The sequence below is a fragment of the Chiloscyllium plagiosum genome, chromosome 31 (assembly GCF_004010195.1).
Source record: "Chiloscyllium plagiosum isolate BGI_BamShark_2017 chromosome 31, ASM401019v2, whole genome shotgun sequence".
Lineage (NCBI taxonomy): Eukaryota > Metazoa > Chordata > Chondrichthyes > Orectolobiformes > Hemiscylliidae > Chiloscyllium > Chiloscyllium plagiosum.
In genome coordinates, this window is record NC_057740.1 from 2,502,036 (window position 1) to 2,524,428 (window position 22,393).

At 41.2% G+C, this 22,393-nt stretch overlaps 1 protein-coding gene across 4 annotated transcripts in view; it reads right to left on the reverse strand.

Annotated features, from left to right (window-relative positions):
- LOC122565142 overlaps positions 1-22,393 on the reverse strand; it is a 108,780-nt gene that overhangs the window by 25,407 nt on the left and 60,980 nt on the right. For 3 of the 4 annotated variants that reach the window (XM_043720807.1, XM_043720809.1, XM_043720810.1), the window contains 4 exons: positions 22,078-22,289; positions 10,441-10,577; positions 2,499-2,637; positions 1,813-1,913 (listed from right to left, as the gene is read on the reverse strand). In XM_043720807.1, the coding sequence (XP_043576742.1) occupies positions 1,813-1,913; positions 2,499-2,637; positions 10,441-10,577; positions 22,078-22,289 (589 nt within the window). The remainder of the gene's footprint in view (positions 1-1,812; positions 1,914-2,498; positions 2,638-10,440; positions 10,578-22,077; positions 22,290-22,393) is intronic. The other variant, XM_043720808.1, reaches the window with a different exon arrangement.

Below are 22,393 nucleotides of genomic sequence, written 5' to 3' on the forward strand. Positions count from 1 at the left end.
AGTAACAGATAACTTTGATGATGGCAGAGCAGGAGATGTGATCTATATGGAGTTCAGTAAGGCGTTCAACAAGGTTCCCCATGGGAGACTGGTTGCAAGGTTAGATAACATAGAATACAGGAAGAACTAGCCATTTGGCAACAGAACTGGCTCAAAGGTAGAAGACAGAGGGTGGTGGTGGAGGGTTGTTTTTCAGACTGGAGGCCTGTGCCCAGTGGAGTGCCACAAGGATCAGTGCTGGGTCCACTACTTTTCATAATTTATATAAATGATTTAAATGTGATCACAGGAGATATAATTAGTAATTTTGCAGATAACACCAAAAATGAGGTGTAGTGGACAGCGAAGAAGTGAACAGATCTTTTAAAGTTGCCACCCAGGTAAATAGTGCGATGGAGAAGGCATATGGCGTACTGGCTTTTATTGGTAGAGGAATTGAGTTCCGGAGCCCTGAGGTCATGTTGCAGTTGTTTAAGACTCTGGTGCGGCCGCATCTGGAGTATTGTGTGCAGTTTTGGTCGCCATATTATAGGAAGGATGTGGAGGCACTGGAACGGGTGCAGAGGAGGTTTACCAGGATGTTGCCTGGTATGGTAGGAAGATCGTATGAGGAAAGGCTGAGGCACTTGGGGCTGTTTTCATTGGAGAAAAGAAGGTTTAGGGGTGACTTGATAGAGGTGTACAAGATTATTAGGAGTTTAGATAGGGTCGACAGTGAGAATCTTTTGCCACGTAGGGAGTCAGCTATTACAAGGGGGCATAGCTTTAAATTAAGGGGTGGTAGGTATAGGACAGATGTTAGGGGTAGGTTCTTTACTCAGCGAGTCGTGAGGAGTTCATGGGCCCTGCCAGTAGCAGTGGTGGACTCTCCCTCATTATGGGCATTTAAACGGGCATTGGATAGGCATATGGTGGACAGTGGGCTAGTGTAGGTTAGGTGGGCTTGGATCGGCGCAACATCAAGGGCCGAAGGGCCTGTACTGCGCTGTATTCTTCTATGTTCTATGTTCTATTTCAAAATGGCAGCACAAGGTTAGGATCTAAAAATTATCCAGGCATTACATTCCTGACTCCGCCAATTTGTAAACTCCAATAATTAAAATCATCTTCCTTTGTGCTTGGTATGAATCCAATTATTGGAGCTGTCCCCCGATTCCCATATACTAATTTTGCTAGGGCCCCTTCATGCCACACTCAGTCAAGGCAGCCTTGCTTTCAAGGGCAGTCACTCTCACCTCACCTTTGGAATTCAGCTCTTTTGTCAATGTTTGAACCAAGGCTGTAATGTGGTCAAGAGGAACTGAAGGAACCCAAACTGTGTCAGTGAACAGATTAGCAAAACAGGTGCTGTTCAATAACTCTTTCCATTGCTTTACTGATGATTGAGATTTACCAGATTGGATTGTGTTGCTTTCCTTCCCTGTAGGACCCAAGGGAACTAGGTGAGTTTTTACATTATTTCCATTGTCACCATTACTGAAACCAACCTCGTGTTCCATGAGGGCTTTTGGATTACTTGTTCAGTAATCATGACCGCTGTGCTGCCTATCCCTCGCCTCCTCTCCCACCTAGTGGCAAAGGTTAATTGAAGCTAAAGAAGCATAGTTTGGAAGACAACTGCTCTGTTTAAGGTCAGCTAGGTACAGATTGAACAGGGATTGCTTCCAGGGCCTCACTGATCATCCTCAGTTAGTAACATTTATTTTTACTGATTGAGCTTTCAAGCGATAGGAATGTTTGTAATTCCCACCAAATTAGACATCTTCTGTCAGCATTATTTGAAAACTGGAAGACAATCAAAATTCACTTTACCCAATGTCAAGAAACTGCCATTTTACAGCTTCTTCCAAGCACATTTTCTGTAGCAGCACTTGCCTCTGTCGGTAAGTTCGTTCCTGTATTTGCTTTGCTTCCTGTATAAAAGGAACACATTTTGTAAATATCACCTTTACCTACCTCTGTGCTAGGCTAATAGTTACTTACTGAAATTATAACTCTCAAACATCCAGGGCAAGTTTAAAACAAAAACAAAGTTCTGGAGAAACTCAGCAGGTCTGCCAGCATTTATAGACAGAAAAACAGAGTTTCATTCATATCCAGTGACTGTTCTGCTCACAGTTCTGATGAAAGATCACTGGACTTGAAATGCTAGCTATTTTTCTCTCTGCAGATGCTCCAGACCTGCTAAGTGTCACCCAAACTTCCAGGTTTATTTTAAATTTTGAGAGTTTAGATTAAATCAAGAAAGCACTAAAATCAAAGATAATCCAAAATTAAATTTAATTATCCAACCTCTCTGCCAGTAGATAAAATATATTAAAAGTGGCTTCAGGAGACCACAAATTGTTTGACACCAACATCTGTCAGTGACCAGACTGTGCAGTAATTAAGAGAAGCTGCAGAAAAATAGTCAGAAAGGTCCACAGACAGAGACAAAAATTAACAACAGAGTCACAATAGGACATTTTCACTTTCCATTTGCAGATAATTCTTCTTACCTCCCTTAACAATAATCTCTGCCTTATTGGAAAAGATTCATCCAGTCTCCCTCTTTCAAGACACATCCTCTCAAGCTGGAGTCGATCAAGGTCCCTTTCCAATAACTCTCTAGCTTCCTCTTCCCATATTTCACGCTCTCTAGTAAGAGACAGAAAAGCGACATCAGAAATCAAATGCCCAGAAGCAGGCATTCTACAGTTACAAGCCACTTTCAACATTTTTGTGTAAATTAAAAATTAATTGGGAAGTTAACATAACCTGAAACATACTAAAAGATTACTAAAATGGCTTTAATTGTCCTATATTCAAGGCTCATGTTTTACAAATTTCATGAGATAATTAGATGAAATTGCAGGGTTGGTCTCATGAACTAACAGAACATAGAAGGTGACAAACTTTTATTTGGTTACCATACATCAGTTGCTTTTGTGATATAACATGTTATTGAAAATCGTGAGAGGAACAGGGGGAGAAAGTACTTTTAAAACAAAGAACATTATTCAGTGGTCTCTGTTGGACAGGACTATTACATTTTGAAATCTATTCCATGCAGATTTAACAATCTCAGGTAGCCAATTTGAAGAGAGGGTAACCAGAGGGTAACACTGATCACATTCCAATAATCGCTACTACAAATACGACAAGGGCAGAAACAGTGTTACATTAGATACTGTACACTCTGTGCCAGAAAAACCCTATCCACGCTAACTGACAAAACTCAAAGCATTGTCGCCACTTTGCCAAGGCAATAAATTGGTCCTCAGGATTTAGATCATAAAGATGAACTAACAGTGTTAACAGATGTCATGAACAGATTGCAATCATATATCTGATCTGGAGAATTTAAGATGGCAGCTGTCTAGGAGGACTGTGTTAGCTGGGCTCTGTGCTTCAACATCGATAGGACAAAGCTAGAACCCATCCCAACCAAGTCATTTTGACTTTAAAAGCAGTAAAAGAGCTATAGAATTTAAATATTTTACTTACCTTCACTTTTTGCTGTGGGAGAATGCCGAAGAAAGGAAGAAGTTTGCCCAAGGCTGGATCCACCAGAGTAGCAGGCCTGCTGATTCACCAGGCCTTGCTTGCTGAATTCACCAAGTCTCGTGAGATGCTGTGAAAACAGCTTGAAGAAACAAAATCAAGGAAAAGCTGGCCCCGTCTCTACTACGCTCCAAAAACATGAACAGCAGCTGGAAGATCTCAGGAAAAGGACAGGTGAGCTCGAACGCTGGGTCACAGGAGTGGAAATTGAAACAGATTCATCCAAGAATCGGAGTGAAGCCCTGGAAACACAGGTCAGTAGTTTGCTTGATCTGGTTGATGATCTTGAAAACCGGGGCAGAAGGAAGAATCTTCGTATTGTCAGTCCGCCAGAGAGGAAGGAAGGTGAACGGCCAGTGGAATCTTTTGAAAAGTGGGTGCTGGAATTCCTTAGCTTGGAGGTTGAAAAGGGAAGGATAAAGATTGAGAGAGCTCACTGGGTCGCAGCACGGAGGCCAGGTGTGGACCAACGCCCTCGTCCTGTCCTGGTACAATTCCATCATTACATAGACAAACAGAGAGTCATGGAAGCTTCCAGAACCCAGGGGAAGGATCCAGGGGCTTTGGTGTGCATGGGCTCTAGAGTCATGTTTTTCCAAGACTTTTCGCAGCGGTCATCCGGAAAAGGAAATCCTTCAATGGCATCAAGTAGAGATTGAGAGAGGTCGGGGTCCAGTACTAAGATACCCAGCGGTGCTTCGGATTACCTATAATGGATCTATACACTTATTTGATTCACCAGAGAAAGCGAAGAATCTTATGGACACGCTCATTTGAACTGGATGATTTGGTAATAAGTTGTGCTAAATTATGTTTGGGATGGACGGAGTATCTACCTTTAATTTCTGAGTTAAGCTGTACAGAGGATAGGGGACGTATTTACTTTAAATTCCCTTCTGCACATTGCTAATCTTTTTTTTCTTCTACTTTATCCTGAACTACTTGTGTTTATGGGGTGGCTCTGTCTAGGAGGAGTTAAATGGGTGGTTGGGATGGCTAGGTGCCCCCTTTGAATGGGGGGTAAATTCCCCTAATCAGTGCCTTTGGCACTTTGTATATGATTTTGCTTTTTTGGTTTTTGGTGTATGTAGTTTTTACAAGTTTTGTAGATTTGTTGGTTGTAGCTGTTTTAGTTTATGTAATTTTTTATGTTCTGTGGATTTTCTTTTACTGAAACTTTGTAATTTGAATTCTCCCTCTCTGGAGCCTAAGTGTTACTATAGAAGGTTATGGCTAAGGATGTGTTTAACTGGTGAACCTAGAACATTAAGGGGAGCCATTTGTTGGTCAAGAGGAAAAAGATACTCTCTAGTCGTAAAAAGAAAAGGTGGCTGTCGCCTTATTACAGGAGACACACCCCAATGATGCAGAACATTTGAATCTGCAACAGAACGGGTATGACTGGGTTTATTTCTCATCTTTTAATACCAGGAGTAGGGGAGTGGCCATACTTGTTAGGAAGAATCTCCCATTTAAGTAATTAGAGTATATTAAAGACACACATGATTTATAATTCTTATAATTGGGGAAGAATATGGGATCTTAAATATTTACTATCCCCAGGCCAACCCCTTGGGTTCCTGGTAGATGCACTTTCCAAATTGATGAGTCATGCATCTCGGCATATTATTATAGGGGGGGATTTTAATTGTCTAATAGATCCTACAGTAGACAGATTTCCTAAAGGCCACTGATACTTTCTTCATAATCTAAGCAACTAGGGGATTTGTGTGTTGAATTAACTGGTGGGAGGCTGGAGATGCCTTCAACCTAGAGGCAGGGATTTCACATTTTTTCCAATCCGCACAAATGTCATACAAGATTGGTCTCCCATAATGCATTTGGGCTCGGTGGTATCATGTGCAATTGGCAACATTACTATCTCTGATCACGACCCAGGGTACCTAACGGTCAAGAGTAAGGACAGTATAGTAGGTTTAGGGACTGACGACTGGATCCCTTCATTCTTAATGATAGCAAGCTTATCGAGTACTTTCAATAAATTCAGCATTTTTCTAGACATTAATTCAGGTTTGGCCAACAGTCCATCCATTCTCTGGACAACTGCTAAAGTCTATGCCAGAAGGTTAGTTATTTCCTACTCTGCCAGTAAGAAACGGCAGAAAGGTGAGCAGCAACACTTGCTCAAAACATAGCTGAAGACAGCCGAGAAGGCCCTCGCTAGCTAAATTACAAAGGATCACACCACACCGGTCCACACTGAACTCCATGCTCACACAGACAGCTAAGAAGGAGCTTACATTTGCAAAAGAAAGGTTGTTTGAGCATGGAGACAAACAGGGCAAGTAGTGCTCCTCAAGCCATTACCTCAATCAGGGAAGACACTGGAAATCTAACCAATGATTTTAAAAGGACTTGAGAGGGACACATTGATGTCTTTTGACCAGTTAGCTTGGAAATACGAGTTATCTAGCAGGGATTTCTTCCGTTTTTATCCCAAAATCAGGGACGATATTCAAAACAGAAGTACGGTCCTAAATGACCCTTATAGATCTGAAATAGAGAAGAGGGTGCTTAGTGCTAAAAATACACCTTCTGTCAGTACTCTCTATTACTTGCTGGGAGAGGGCTCCTCAGACGAGACTGAGCTGCTTTGTAAGGTATGGGAGAGGGAACTGGGTGTTGAGATCTCCTCTGGGGCATGGGAGGATATCTGGGAGAATGCAAGAAGGATCTTGATTTACAATAGGACTCATGCCTTGCAACTGAAGATTCTCTACTTGGCTCCGGATCGTCTCTCAAAATTTAAAGTGGGAGTATCTTCACTATGTCCCAAGTGCAAAATGAATACATGTACTCTCACTCATTGTCTCTGGTCCTGCTACAGGCTCCAGGCATTCTGGAGTGCTGTGGCAAACGAAATAGAGAGGGTCTTGGGGACAGAGGTGGAAATGGATCCAGTACCTCTTTTCTTGGCCTAGCTAATGTACCTCCTTTAGACGTGCACAAAAAAGCTTTTCAGTATCCTCACTTTTTGTGCAAGAAAGAACATTCTGTTAGGGTGGGTGTCTGAAAATCCCCCCAGGGTTGTTGGGCTAATCAAGGAGCACATCCCTTTGGATTTTCTCACAAGCATGGTGCACCATAAAACAAAAACATTCTATAAAATATGGCGACCCTTTTTGGACTACCTGGGCACAGATGTGTCTGCCATATTAATATGGGCCTTTATATAGCCATGACGATCTTTTCAATGAGTGTGGTATCCAAAGAGGAGGAATTACAAACACATGAATACAAGTTAATGCTGTCAATGATCAAGGGCTATTACTTTGATTCCCTGAGCCATTTTATTATCATTACTATTATTGTCATGGGTTTTTTTTTTAGTTAGGTCGTTAGTTAGTTCGTTAGTTCGTTATTATTTATTTAATAGTGAGCTTCTTTGTACTGTTGAGAATTTTGTGTTCTGTGTATTTTGTAATATCCCAAAAAATCTTCTTTTTCAATAAAAATATATATATTTAAATATCTGATCTGCAAACAATGAACTACTGCAGATTCCATCTTCTTTTAGTCTTTTTATGATGGAGGCAGTACTCTTTCTGAGCCTCAGCTCATATGAAAGTTTCATCAAAAGACAAAGGGAATTGAGAGACTGCTATGAGCTCTGTGTGACAGAGGCATGTCTCACTTCTGCTTCACCTGATTGCGTCTTACAACCTAAGGGTTCCTCAAACCACTGGATGAACTGCATGGTGTCCTCAGGCAAGGCAAAGGATGGAAGAGTCTGCCTCCTGATCAACACCTCTTGGTGCTCAGAGATGAAGGCCCTGGTGAGTTACTGCTCTCCAGAGCTGGAATATTTAACAGTGAAGTGCCGTCCCTACTACCTGCCGCATGAGTTTACCTCTGCTATCCTGACAGCAGTTCACATCCCACCCCATGCGGAAGTGAACAGTGTACGCGATGAAATATACACTGCTACAAATAGCCTTGAGACAGAATACCCTCCATCAAAGATGCTTATCGCTCCATCCTCTGCCCAAATTTTGATAATTCAGACCATAAGGCTGTGTTCCTTCTCCCAGCTTACAAGCAGAAACTGAAGCATGAGGATCCAGTACAGGATGTCATACAGTGCTGGTCAGATGAGCTCCTTTGTGACTGCTGGGCTGTGACGGGACTGGTCCGTATTCAAGAATTCAGCAGCAAAACTAAATGAAATATGCCCCTACTGGCACCGACTTCATCAGTAAGTGTGTGGAAGACTGCATGTCAAAGAAGTTAATTGAGTGTTATCCAACCAGAAACCAGAAACTATGGATGAACTGAAAGGTGACCCTGACCTATACAGAAAATCTAAGTAGGATTCTAGCAAAGCCATCAAGGACACCAAGAGACAATACCAGACTCAGCTAGAGTCTGGACTAACCACACGAACATATGTCTACTCTAGCAAGGGTGACAAAGCAGAGTAGAATGCCTACAACAATGCATTTCTCCTCGATGCGCTCAATGCATTTTATCCTTGTTTTGAACAGAAGGTCAGTGAAATGATGTCACCTGTCTGCCAGCCTCAGGTTAACCTGTACCCACAGTCACTGCTGCAGACATCAGATTAGCCTTCTTGAAGGTAAACCCACAGAAAGCAACTGGCCCGGATGAAGTCCCTGGCTATGCACTCAGTTCCTAGATGGACATCTTTAACCTCTCCTTACTACAATGTGTGGTTACCACCTACTTCAAGAAGGTCACCATCATTCTAGTGCCAAAGAAAAGTTAAGCAATGTGCCTAAATAACTACTACCCTGACATCCATCATTATGAAGTGCTTTGAGAGGTTAGTATTAGCACACATCAACAACAGATTGCTTTTACCTGCTACAAACTACCTACCATCCCAATAGGTCCACAACTGACACCATCTCCATAGCTGTACACTCATCTCTGGAACATCTGGATGACAAGGATGCCTATATCAGACTTCTATTTATTGACTTTAACTCTGTCTTCGCGGTATAATCCCAACAAAACGCAGCTCCAAACTCCGAGACCTAGGGCTCTGCTCTGTCCTCTGCAACTGGATGTTCGACTTCCTGAACCATCAATAAGAATAGACAACAACACCTCCTCCACAATATTCTTCAACGCGGGTGCCTCACAAGGCTGTGTACTCAGACCCTTATTATACTCCTTATACACTCCAACCGTGTGGTCAAATTCAGCTCTAACTCCATTTACAAATTTGCTGATGACACCACCGTAGTGGGTCGGATTTCAAACAACTATAAGACAGAGTACAGGAAGGAGATAGACAGCTTAGTAGCATGGTGTAAAGACAATCTCTCCCTCAATGTCAAAAAAAATGAACGAGGTGGTCATCTGCTTCAAAAAGCAGAGGGGAGGATATGGCCCTGTCTGTATCAATGGTGCTGAGGTGGAGGTGGTCAAGACCTTCAAGTTTCTAAGAGTAAATAACACCAATCTATCCTGGGCCACCACATCAATGCTACAGTCAAGAAAGTACACCAAAACCTCTACTTCCTCTGAAGGCTAAGGAAATTCAGCATGTCCACAATGATACTTACCATTTTTATAGATACACCACAGGAACCATCCTATCAGGTGCATCACAGCTTGGTGCAACTGTTCTGCCCAAGACTGGAAGGAAATAGAGCATTGTTGGTGCAGCCCAGTCCATCACGCAAACCAGCCTTCCATACATTGATCCCATCTACACTTCCTACTGCCTCAGTGGGAAGAGACCACTCCCACCCAGTTATATTCTCTTCCTCCCCCTTTTATTGGGCAGAAGACACAGAAGTTTGAAAACACATACCACAGATTTAAAATCAGCTTCTTTCTTGCTGTTATCAGGCTTATGAATGGACCTCTCACATATTAGAGCTGATCTTTCTCTGCACCTTCTCTGTAGCTGTAACACTATACAGGTATCCCCCGCTTTTCGAATGTTCGCTTTACACCGTTTCGCTTTTATGAAAGACCTACATTAGCACCTGTTTTCGCTAATCGAAATAGGATTTTCACTTTTATGAGAAAGTGTGCACAGTGAGAGTAGCAATACCAAGCACGTTCCCCAGAAGTGTTAGTAGATGACCTTCTTCTTCTCTCTCTTACACCCCAGTCTCCTCCTGCCACCACCCCAACCTCCGATGACTCAGCCTAACATATCATCATCACCACCACCACCACCTCTCAGCCTTCCAGTGTGCTCACTTGTCTTCCCGATTTTGGTGAGTGAAACAATACTGTACTATTTTATATAGGCTGTGTATTTATCATATCATTCCTGCTATTACTATATGTTAGTATGGTTTTAGGTTTTGTGTGTTATTTGGTATGATTTGTAAGGTTACTTTTTGGGTCTGGGTATGCTCAATAATTTTTTCCATATAAATTAATGGTAATTGCTTCTTCGCTTTCTGCCCTTTCAGCTTACGAAAGCTTTCATAGGAACGCTCTACTTTTGTATATATTCTGCATTCTGTTCTATTACCCTGATATACTTAATAAGGTATGATTTGTCTGGTTAGCACACACTACAATACTTTTCACTATTACTTGGTACACGTGACAATAATAAATCAAATCAAAGGAATTTGTCATAAATATAACAGGAATATTCAGTATGCATAGTAAACTAATTCCTGTTTAAGAAGATTATTTGCAAGTATTTCCCAATGAATCCTGAACAAAAAGAAAAAATGTTAGGGGATGGCTCATTAAGTCTTTATAGTAGCTAGTAAGTTTAACAAAAACAACGTAATGTAAATGGAAGTCTGTCAGTCTCAGTAATTGAGTGTTTCAAATTCCAAAAATTGTAAGTATTTGTTTTTTAATAAACATTATACACCTCAATCTAAGGTGAAAATATTCCACTGTCCTTTTAAGTCTTACATTAAGCACACTAACCTGCGTCTTTCAACAGCCCACAATGCTTCCTTGGGATCCAACCTCCATGGTTGTTCTTTCAGCTCATGGGTCTTCTCTATAGATGAATCTCTCTTTTTGCTGGGAGAGCTTCTATGACGACTTCTGGATCTTGAAGTCTGCTTTTCCACAGCAACAAAAAAATGGAACATTGACAGTAGTTTCAGAAGTCTGCAGGCTGAATAGAGTATACACACATATTGTGTGCACAAACCAATTGCCTAATGAAAATGTAATGTCACAGGAAGGTGGAAAAGCCATTTAATTTTCATATGATGATGAATCTTGCTAATATTCACACCTCCAACTGCTCAGCCAAAACTCTAAACATAAGTATATAATATTGTATCACAGAAAAAAAACTAAAAAAAGGTAGAAGAAAATTAATCAAGCATGTGCTTTTTATATAACCACATGGAATATTCAGGGAAAAATCCTGAAAGTTTTCAAGCATTACAAAAGTATCTTAAATTAGGAACCTCATTATTAACTCATCTAAAGATACTACCAGAAAGTGTAATATTTCAAGAGCACATTTTAAATCTTCTCAGATCCTAAAGCGCTCTGAACTGCTGAACTGCAGTCACTCTAATTTGCGAACTGCAGGTCCCACACACAGCAAGATCAGATAAACCACTTACAGTGAGGCTGTTGTATGAATTGAGAAGTGGTCTCTTTAAAAAAAATCCTAGATTAATACTTATTGCTCCTGTTCATTATCTTCAAGAAGGTGAAAGTGAGACACTTTCTTGAACTGCTACAGAGCATCTGATGTAGGTATATCGTCATCTATGTTTGGGAAGAAATTCAGGATTTTGACCCAACAACGAGCGATTGGTGATACAGTTAGAAGTCAGGATGTGTAACTTACAGGATAACCTTTCAGTTGGTGTTCCCATACATCTACCATATCTGTTTTAGTTGTAGAAGTCAAAGGTTTGGAAGATATTACCAAAGAAAATTGGCAAGTCTGTGTACTGCATCAGGTAATTTGCTCTCACTGCCCCCACTTTGTGTTGGTGATGGACAGAGTGAATGGTCAAGGTAGTAAATGTCTTGTCAATCAAGCAAACTGCTTTGCCTTGGACTGTATCAAGCCTCCTGATTGTTCTTGAAGAGCATTCTATCATATGCTTGACTGTGTCTTGTAGATGCTGTGCAGTCTTCAGAAGTCAAGATACAATCACTGTAGCATTCTTGGACTTCCTGCTCGTGTAGCCACAGTATTTATGTGGTTGGTTCAGTTAGATTTCAGGTAAATGTAACCCAGGGTGTTAATGATGGGAGATTCAGCAATGTTAATGCTGTTAAATGTCAAGGGGAGATGGCGTGATTCTCTTTTGATGATTATCACTGCTTGATACGTGTGTGGTACAAATTAATGTATAGAATATTGTGTGGCTATTTGAGGGAAAAATGGACATGGTTTTTTTTATAGATATTTTTATTGAAAATTTAACATATTTTTACAAGTTTGCAAATAAAAAAAACGCAAGTATAAACATTGATATACAATTAAATCTTAAATAATAACCAAAATTTGTCAAACAGAAAAAAAAGACACCGAGAAAAAAAAACTCAACTACTAATCTAACCTACAACTAACCAGCGTGTATAATTGAATCTCTTATATTATTCAAAGAAGAAAAAAAAAACTGACGGATAACACAGAAATTGGGTAGTGAGATACATGCTCATAATGTGTTAACATCAAATCGTAACAAAACCCGTATTCGTGCGGGATTCCTCTCCCAAGGGGCCCTGGACCAGCCAGGTTCGCCATCTCAATTAAATAAAAGCCCTTGTTAGGATAGCCGAAATATCTGTATTTATGTAATTCAAGAAGGGCTGCCATATTTTATGGAATAATGCAGTTTTTTGGTGCACCATGTTTGTAAGGAAGTCAAGGAGGATACATTCCATGATTAATCTGTGCCAATTTGTAAGTCAAGGGGGGCCCTCAGCTACCCAGTTTGCCAAAATATTTTTCCTTGCACAGAAAGAGAGAATGGAAAATAATCTCTTCCCGTGCATATCCAGGGAGGGTAAGTTTGAAAAGCCCAAAAGGAGAGATACAGGGTCCACTCTAATTTCCATTCCTAAGATTTCTGTTAGAGCACTTGCTACTTTAGTCCAATATCTACAGATCTTATATCAGGTCCATAAGCAATGTACAAGAGTGCCCACCACTATTTTACATTTGGGACACATTGGCAAAATTTAAGGCAGGAATATCTCCAATCATAGGGCTATATGGGCCCTATGAAGTATCTTCAACTGAATATCCTGAGTCCTGTTGCAGATGGTGATTCTTCTGGCATTTTCCCAAATGTCATTCCACATTTCTATAGAGATTTCCCGTCCCGAATCCTGATCCAATGTTTTAAGCAGATTGTCCATATCTCCCGATACTTCATCATGTAATAAATGATAAATAGTGCTGACGGAAGATACCCCCATTGGCCATAACACTCTACGTTCTCTATCTGATTTATAAAGACTATCTAATAACGTAGTCTTCTTCTGTATGTAATCTCAAATTTGGAAGTATCGAAAGAGGTCTCCATTAGGTAATCCAAATTTCTGATGCAGCTATTCAAAAGACATCAGGACCCCTTCTTTAAACAGATCCCCTAAACAGGCGATACCCCTGGATCTCCAGAGTTTGAAAGTGCATCTGTAAGCCCTGGTTGAAATCCCGATGTTCCCACTATCGGAGCATAGGGGGATGTTTTATGTGAGTTGCCCTCATTTTGCCGCATTATATTCCAAGCTTTAATTGTGTTTAGTATTCTAGGGTTTTTACAGTGATCCGTAATGATTTTCCTCTTGTCTGAAAATAAAAGGTTAATAAGTGGGCATTTTACTTGAGAAGCCTCGATATCCAGCCAGTTTGATTGCGGGTCAGACAAGACCCAATCAGCTATGTAACTTAATAGGGAACTTAACTGATATTTCCTAAAATCTGGAAAATCCAATCCTCCCCTTGCCTGTGGAAGCTGTAGCTTCTTCAGCTTAATGAGGGGCCGTCTATGATTCCAGATAAAGGAACCCAGCCAGCCATATAATTTACGTAGTGCCAGCCTTGGCAGCATCACCGGAAGCATTCTCATAGGGTATAGGAGATGGGGCAGGACATTCATTTTAATTAATGCTATTCTACCTAGCTAATAAATTGGAAGGTCTCCCCATCGCTGGAGGTCCTGCATTATCCTTTCCAGTAAATCACAAAGTTAGCCTTGTATAACTGACCAAATACTGGGGTAATAAAAATGCCTAAATATAAGAAACCCTCCAGGGACCACCGAAAGGGAAAGTGGGATCCGTCCAATAAGTGGGATAAGCAAGGCCGCCCATTGGCATAGCCTCCGATTTTGAGCAATTAATTTTATAACCTGAAAATACACTAAATGTATTAATAACTTGGATTAAGCGAGGCACGGACATCAAAGGATTGCTGAGGAATAGGAGAACATCATCTGCATAAAGGGTAATTTTATGTTTACCCGTACCAATCCTCAGGGCCGTTATATTAGGGTAAGTCTGTATAGCTTCTGCTAGTGGCTCAATTATTAGCGTAAATAGCAATGGCCAGAGAGGACATCCCTGACGGCAGCCCCTATCCACACTGAAGCTATCCGAGCCTAATCCATTGGTAATCACAACTGCTTTGGGATCACTATACAGTGTTGAGACCCGTTTGGTAAACGCCTTTCCAACGCCAAACCTTTCCAATGTGTAAAACAAATATGACCATTCAACCCTGTCAAATGCCTTTTTTCGCGTCTAATGAGACTACTACTCCTGGTATCTCTCCCTGATGGCAGGCTTGAATCACATTCAAAACCCTTCTAACATTACTGGATGATCTATGGCCCTTAATAAACCCCGTCTGATCCTCCTTCATGATGTGTCGCAATACCCTTTCTAGCCTCAATGCTAACGTTTTAGAGAGGATTTTAAAATCTACATTTAACAAGGATATTGGTCTGTATGACACGCAATCTTCTGGGTCCTTTCCTTTTTTGAGGATAAGAGAGATATTCGCCTCTTTCAGTGAAGGCGGAAGACAGCCCTGACTGTATGAGTAGTTATACATGTCCATAAGTGGACCAGCCAATATTCTTGTAAATTCTTTATAGAATTCAGCTTGAAAGCCATCTGGGCCAGGTGCTTTACCGCTCTGAAGTTGCCTGATTGCGTCAAGTATTTCTTGGATTGTTAGGGAAACATTCAGGACCGATACCTGTTCCAGAGTTAGGTCCGGAAAGGTCAGGTTTTTAAAAAATGACTGCATCCTCCTAGTCCTGTCTTCACAATCCTGCGATTTATATAAATCAGAATAAAATTCTCTAAAGATTGCGTTAATCCTTTTATGATCATGAGTCAGAATACCTATACTTTCCTTGATAGACGTGATAGTTTGAGGGGTCTTCTTTTTCTTTGCAAGAAATGCTAAGTATCTACCAGGTTTATCGCCAAATTCATATAACCTTTGTTTTGCAAATAATATTTCCCTCTTAGCCGTTTGGGTAAGCGTGGTGTTTAGAGCTGTCCTAAGGGCCGTAATCCTTTGTAATTTGATAATAGAAGGTCTATCAGCGAGCTTTTAAGCGAGCTTTGAGCAGATGCTGTTGTTCTCCCTTTAATTTTTTCTGGGTAGCTGAGTATGAGATGATCAAACCTCGCGCGTAAGCTTTGATGGTCTCCCACATCATTGATGAGTTGCTAGCCGTGCCTGAATTAATTTCTAAAAATGTTTTAAATTCTTGAGAGAAGTACTTTACAAATTTACATCAGGAAGGGGTCCATACACCAATGCCGGGGGGGATGTCTCATTGTTCCTCGCCTTGATGTCCATATATACAGCAGCGTGATCGGAAATTGTTATATTGCCTATTTTACAGGATGATATGGAATTTTAAAAAATCGAGGGGGAAAAAAACATATCAATTCTGGTATGGCATTTATGTGGATTGGAGTAAAAAGAAAAATCTCTGCCCTGTGGTTGAAGGCATCTCCATACATCTACTAGTCCTAATTCTTTGTTCAAATCCACCAATTGTCTAGATCTGGGAGATACTCCTGCAGTACTCTTGGGAATCCTATCTATTTCCGGATCCATAATGACGAGCACCGAGAGCCATCAATTTTGAGAAGGCTTCGTTATAAATTTAAAAGGATGTGCCGGGGGCCAATACAAATTTAAGATTCCATATTCTTTTCCATTTATAAGGGCTTTAATCAGAATATATCGTCCAGATTCGTCTTTTATCTGATTTAGGATTTTGAAAGGGAAATTCTTCTGAATAAGAATAACAATTCCCCTGCTTTTTGAGCTAAAGGAAGAAAAGAAGGCCTGATCAAATCTACCCTGTCGTAATTTCAAGTGTTCTTTATCCAATAAATGTGTCTCCTGTAGGTTTGATAATATTTTGACTGGTGAATTACTCCCCTTGACATTCCAGGTGCACCATTTAACCGACTGATCAACCATAATCGTCCGGGCAAATCCGAGACTCCTCGGGAGGAGAAACCCTATCCAGAAAATCCCGAGCATACAGCACATAAAATTCGCAAAATTTCTTTAATACACTCACATCAATATAATAAAAAACTATTTCTAAATAAAAAAAAATGTATTTAAATGGAGATTTTCCCCCTTGTTCCCAGGGGGCATCACTTCCTTTCCAAATGTCCATCATATCCTCTCCCAACCAGTGCCCCACCCTTGACCCAGGTGCCCCTTGATAGGATGAAGAAAATTCTAATATACTACAGAGCAAATCCGAGACTCCTCGGGAGGAGAAACCCTATCCAGAATAAATATAGTAATACAAAATAACAGGGGAAAACAACCCCGCTCCTAAAGACAGAAATAAAATAGGATAAGGTAACCACGCCCCCCCCGGCCTATATATACACATAAAAAAAGGGGCGAAGAAAATCGCTAAGTAGAGAACAAATAAATAAACCCCTCTCCCCACATCCCGGAGATAATATTAAACAGTAAGGTAAAGAAAGGGATTAATATAAAAAAAAGGGGAGTGTAAACTTGAGTGGGGGGAGAGCAAAACAACATCAATTAACTCTTACATTTTATCTAAGAGTGTCCAAAAATTCCTTGGCCTTTTCCGGCGATCCAAAGTTATACACGGACCCTTCATGGTTAAAACGTAGCGTTGATGGGTAGCGCAAGGAGTACTGAATATTTAAGTCCCTTAAACACTTCTTCGCTTCGTCAAACGCCTTCCTCTTTCGGACCAGAGCTGGGGAAAAGTCCTGGAATAACATAATCTTGGATCCTTTATAAATCATGGCTTGGGGATCTTTCCCAAGATGTCTGGAAGCTTCTAAGAGCATCTGCCTCTCCTTGTAGCTCTGCAGCTGGAACAGGACCGGGCGGGAGCGCTGGTTCGAGCCGGACCCGTGCATTGCAACCCAGTAGGCCCATTCTACCCTTACCTGGCCTGATCCAGCCTCCAGATTTAACAGCTGTGGAAGCCACTGTTTGAGAAACGCTGTAAACTGGCCTTCCTCTTCCCGTTCAGGAAGGCCCAGCAAATGAATATTTTATCGACGACCTCGAGAATCTTTTGTAGCGCAGACGAGAGTGAATCCCATTGGCTCCAGGACTCATCGATGAAAGCGTCAATCTTCGCATCGAGTTTGGAGATTATTTCCACGAGGCTCGCCACCGTAGGTAAGTCCCCCGGGGCGGCTGCGGACGCCTCTGCTGCAGCCAGGGAGGGTGGGGGAGGGGTTCCTGCCTGCTGAGAGCTGCGGGCTCCCTTCCCTTTGGTCATTTTTACAGGAGATTAGATTGTTTAAATTCAGTACTGAGCAACTAATTACATTAAATAAAAACTATTTTAAATGATTTAGGGAGTGTGGAGGAAGCGGGTGGCCCACTTTGCCCAAGTCTTGGGAGGAGCACTATAAACTCAGACTTGCTGGGTCACCGTCATCTTGGATCCCCCGGACATGGTTTTAATGTCTCTAAAAACAGTACATACAACAGTACAGCATCAACTTAGATCTTATGCTATTCTCTGGAGTGGGACTAGACTTAACACCTGAAAATGGTTAAATTGTTGGAGAGGAAGCAGAGTTTAGAACAGCAAGATTGAAGCACAAGAGCGACAGGTGGATATGAAAAGAATGTTGATTTTTTTGTAGGAGAATCCAGAAATCAAGGTTACTGTTTAAAAATAAAGTCTCGTCCAGCTAAGCCAGAGATAAAGAGAATTTCTTTTTAACGGGACATGTGAAATTTTGCAACCGTTTTCCTCAAAAGGCAATGGCAGAACAGCCTCAAAAGACAGTGATGAGAAGGTCACATGCCCCCTTGCAAAAAATATCACTATAGATGATGGCTCCTCCATTGTGTGGTGGGTGGGTGGGTGGGTGGGGGATGTTTACAACAGACAATATTTCTCAGCTTTCATACCTACAAGTTGTTCTAATTTTTGATAGGGTTTCCTGATATTTTTAAATTCTGAAAACCTCCTCCTGGTCCCTGTCCTTATCAAGTTTACAACCAATTGCTGGAACAACAAACCCTAATTCAAATGAAAAAGTAAATCCTTTCCCATGGTTTTCTTATTATTTTGTACTTGCACAATAAACAATTTGGCGAGTGAAGTTTAAAACAGACACACCTAGGACAGGTGGTGAAAAAATAAAATGATAGAAATCCAGTTTTTTTGTTTCCCTTAATTTTTAAAAATGTCTCTGATATGAAGATACAAGCATTTTTGGCTGTCATTGTGTACAGGTGTGCTTTTTCACAAAGAAAGTTTTTGATGCATATGAAACATCAGGAGCCCAGTTAATTCTGAAGAGCTTAACCGCCCAGACCTTGGGTTTGCATTAATGAGCTATGGGAGGTGATGCATGAAAGAAAACTGATAATTGGATTCTAGCCCACCTGCCCACCAGAGATTCTGTTGATTCTTTAAAATCCTAATGGAAGTGCTGAAAGTGTTAGCAAATTACTGCTTTGAAAACAGTTTGGTCCTTAAACCCAAGAAGCTCCTGGAAATCAAAATGTAACCTACAAAAGATCAAAAATTATTTTGACCACTGCCTCCAACACAGCGCTGCTACTATTTAGCCAGCTGACTTAGAGATGATTGGCTTTCAACATGGGCATTTTCAAGGATCAACTTTAGTATTAAGGCTCTTCACTGCTACATTTGCTTTCCTAGCACAGTATCACCAGTGAAGAAATAAGGACATAGCAGGGACAGAGACTGCCATGGTCACTCATCACAGAAGGTGCCCATGATAATGCCATGATGTCATCTTATACAACATGGACAGAGTTGTTTTATAGATGGTGAGTGACAATCAATCAATCAATCAGACTGCTTGAACTAGATTATGTTGAGCATGAGTCATCTTGGAGCTGCACTGTTCAGGTAAGCAAACAGTAACCATCAAATTCCTGATAGTTGGTAGCTGGTAGAGAGGCTTTAAAGTCAGGTGATGAATGAAAGAACCCCAGCCTTCAACCTGCTTCATCCTGTACCACAGTTTAGTTTCTGGTGCAGATAATTTGGCAATTAAATAGTTGGCCAATCAGTCAACTTTCCAACCAATCAGCACCCTTTCCTTCTGTAGAATAAATTATTGTCCTGATGAGTGCAATGTGTCTCTCACTTTAACAAGATTCAAGTTAAATTTCTGGTGTATAGAGTCACATTAGCATAGGAGGCAGCCACTTGGCCCTTCAACCCCGCGTCATCTTCCTGTAGAGAAATGCCGTCTCCCACATTCACCACAGAACCACGCAAATTAATTTCTATCAAATGATCATCCAATTTAAACTTAAACAGAAGTGCTGGTGAAACTCAGCAGATCTCGCAGCATCTGGGGTAAGGAAAGCATGTTTCGGATCCAATATTACTTCTTCAGAACTTCTGAAATAAAATATTAACTGTATTTCAGCCCCCAATAATGCTGCCAGACCTACTGAGTTTCACTTGCTATTTTTATTTCAGATTTCTAGGATCCACCAGTATATAAGTATTTTTGACTGTCATTTAGTTTTGAAATCACTGATCATCTCTACTTGTCTCCCTTGTGGGAATGAATTCCAGGTCTTTATGATTAGCTGCACAAGATAGCTCTTCCTCACTCTTTAAACTGGCTTCCCCTTGCATCATCAGCTGATGGGATCAACTTTCCTGTGTACCTTTCCAAAACCTGCAAAAATCCTGCCTACCTCTAATAAGTCTCCCCTCAAATTCCTTTGTTTCAAAGAGAACACCCACGTATTCTCCAAAATAACCTCACAGCTCTGATCATCCTCCAGGATGCTAAAGGTGAAAGATTTGGCAAGAATGTTATTAAAAGTCATAGGCAGATGGTTGCACTTTGCTGTCAGAGATGGTCGTTTCATGGCATTTGTGATGTACAAAATCTCTTGCCATTTAGAAGTCCAAGTTTGAAAATTGTCTAGATTTGGTTTTAGTTAGTCAAGCTGTCCATTACAGCTACAACACTGACAGCTACCCGACAGTGCAGGAAATTGTCCAGGAATGTCCTGCACAAGAAGCAAGACAAATCCAACCTCGTATATTACCACCCTCTCAGTCTTGTCATAATCACCAGTAAACTAATGGAAAGGGTCATCAGCAGTGCTATCAAGAGTCACTTGCTTACAATAACCTGCTCACTGACGCTCAGTCCGAGCTCTGCCAGGGTCACTCAGCTCCTGACCTTATTACAGGCTTGGTTCAAACATGGACAGAAGAGTTGAATTCCAGAGGAGAGGGGAGAGTGACAGCCTTGCCATCAAACCCACATTGGACCAACTGTGACATCAAGGAGCTCTAGCAACTGAACTGAACAGAACTACAAATCTTCTCAAAACTCGCTTAATGAGCTAAATACAATGTTCGATACAATAAGGGCAGGCTAGAGGCTAGGAATCCTAACTGGAATCTTTGTATTGCCTTTGTTACCTCGAGACTAATCAAAAAATGGACTAGTTAAGAACATTAAGTGGTCAACATTGTTAGATGGATATCAGAAATGCAGAATGACTTGTACTAGAAATGACTTAGCTAGAAAAGTATTAATACTCGGGGGAACATGGATTCAAATCCCACCATGGCAGGGGGTGAAATTTAAATACATTAAAGAAAATCTAGAATGAAAATCTTAATCAACCAAGCCAATTGTTGCAAAAACCTATTTGTTCATAATGTTCTTAAGGCAAGGAAATCTACCATCCTTACCTGGTCTGGCCTATACGTGACTCCAAACACACATCAAAGCGGCCAATTCTTAACTGACCTCTGTGATGGTCCAGCAAGCCACTCAGTACTGCATTGCTACAGAGTCTAAAACAAGGAATGAAATCAGACAGACCACTCAGCATCGATCTGTGCACTGGAAACAACAATGGAAACACAACCCTATTGATCCTCATCCCTAACGTGTGGGGCTATGCCACAATTGGGACAGCCATCTCCCACAGAGGTGTCAAATAACAGCCTGACCTAGACAATGCCTCAGACACCAATCTGATACTGAAACAATTTGTCCACATTTACAGCAAGACATGGTTAACATCGAGATTTAGACTGATAAGTGACAAGCTCGCACCACTCAAGTACAAGGTAATGATTATCTCCAGCAAAAGGGAATCCAATCAATCATTGTCCTTGACATTCAATGACAATGATTGATTGAATTCCATACTCTCACCATCCTGGGGTTGCCTCTGACCAGAAACTGAACTGGACTAGCCACATAGTAACAACTTTCGGCTCGAGATTGAGACTTCTGTGATAAGTAACTAACCTCCTGGCTCTTCAAACCCTGTCAACCATGTACAAGGAAACCTACCATCCTTACCTAGTCTGGCCTATATATGACTCCAGGTACACATCAAAGTGGTCAATTTAACTGACCTCTGTGATGGTCTAGCAAACCACTCAGTTGTCAGGAATGTGATGAAATATTCTCTATCTGCCTGGAGAAGTGAAGCTCCAACAACACTCAAAAAGCTTGATACCATGTAGGATACAGGGTCCCATGTAAGTGGCACCCAAGCCATCAACACTGATGGCCAGTGGTAGCAGTCATCCACAAGGTGCAATAACTCACTAAGGCTGTAAGCATCTCTGAAAGCCATAGACTCAACTACCGAGAAGGACAAGGACAATATATGCATGCAACAACTCCACCTCCATCAAGTTCTCCTCCAAGCTGCACATTGTCCCGACATGGAATTATATCACTGTTCCTCCACTGTCACTCGATCAAAATCTTGGAACTCCCTTCCTTACAGAACTGTGGACATCTCTAACCCCAAGGACTGCATAGCTTACCACCTCCCTCTCTACGGGAATTAGAAATGGGCAATAAATGGTGGCCTAGCCAATGACACCAACATCCCATGAATTAATTTTTAAAAAACAGATTTCAATATGAACCTCTCAGATTAGCCTGATGTCAGGGTCCCATATTTCAAATGGCAAAATCTATAATCACAACTGTATTAAGTGGATACATTTCAGCCTGGAATTTCAACAGAGATTATAATCCTACCATAACCTTTTTGGGTTTAGCTGCAATAACTAATCTCACTAACAAAGAACATACCCTCCTTCGTTCTTTACTCCTTTGCCTCTCTGAGCTCCGACTTCTCTGGCGTCTTTCTGAGCTCCAGTGACTCCTTCCCCTCTCAGAGCTTCGACTCTTCCTCCTCCTCTCTGCACTCCGACTTCTCCTTTCCGAGCTCCAACGACTCCTTCCCCTCTCAGAGCTCCGACTCCTTCCTCTCCCTATTCTCTTTCTCTCTGAACTTCGAGTTCCTGGAGAGAATGAGAAAGACAGACAAATAGGCAGAAACAATACTTTTTATACAGCAATGAACTGCTCTTGTTTTTTTTGATACCTATGTATAAATTGGGATATC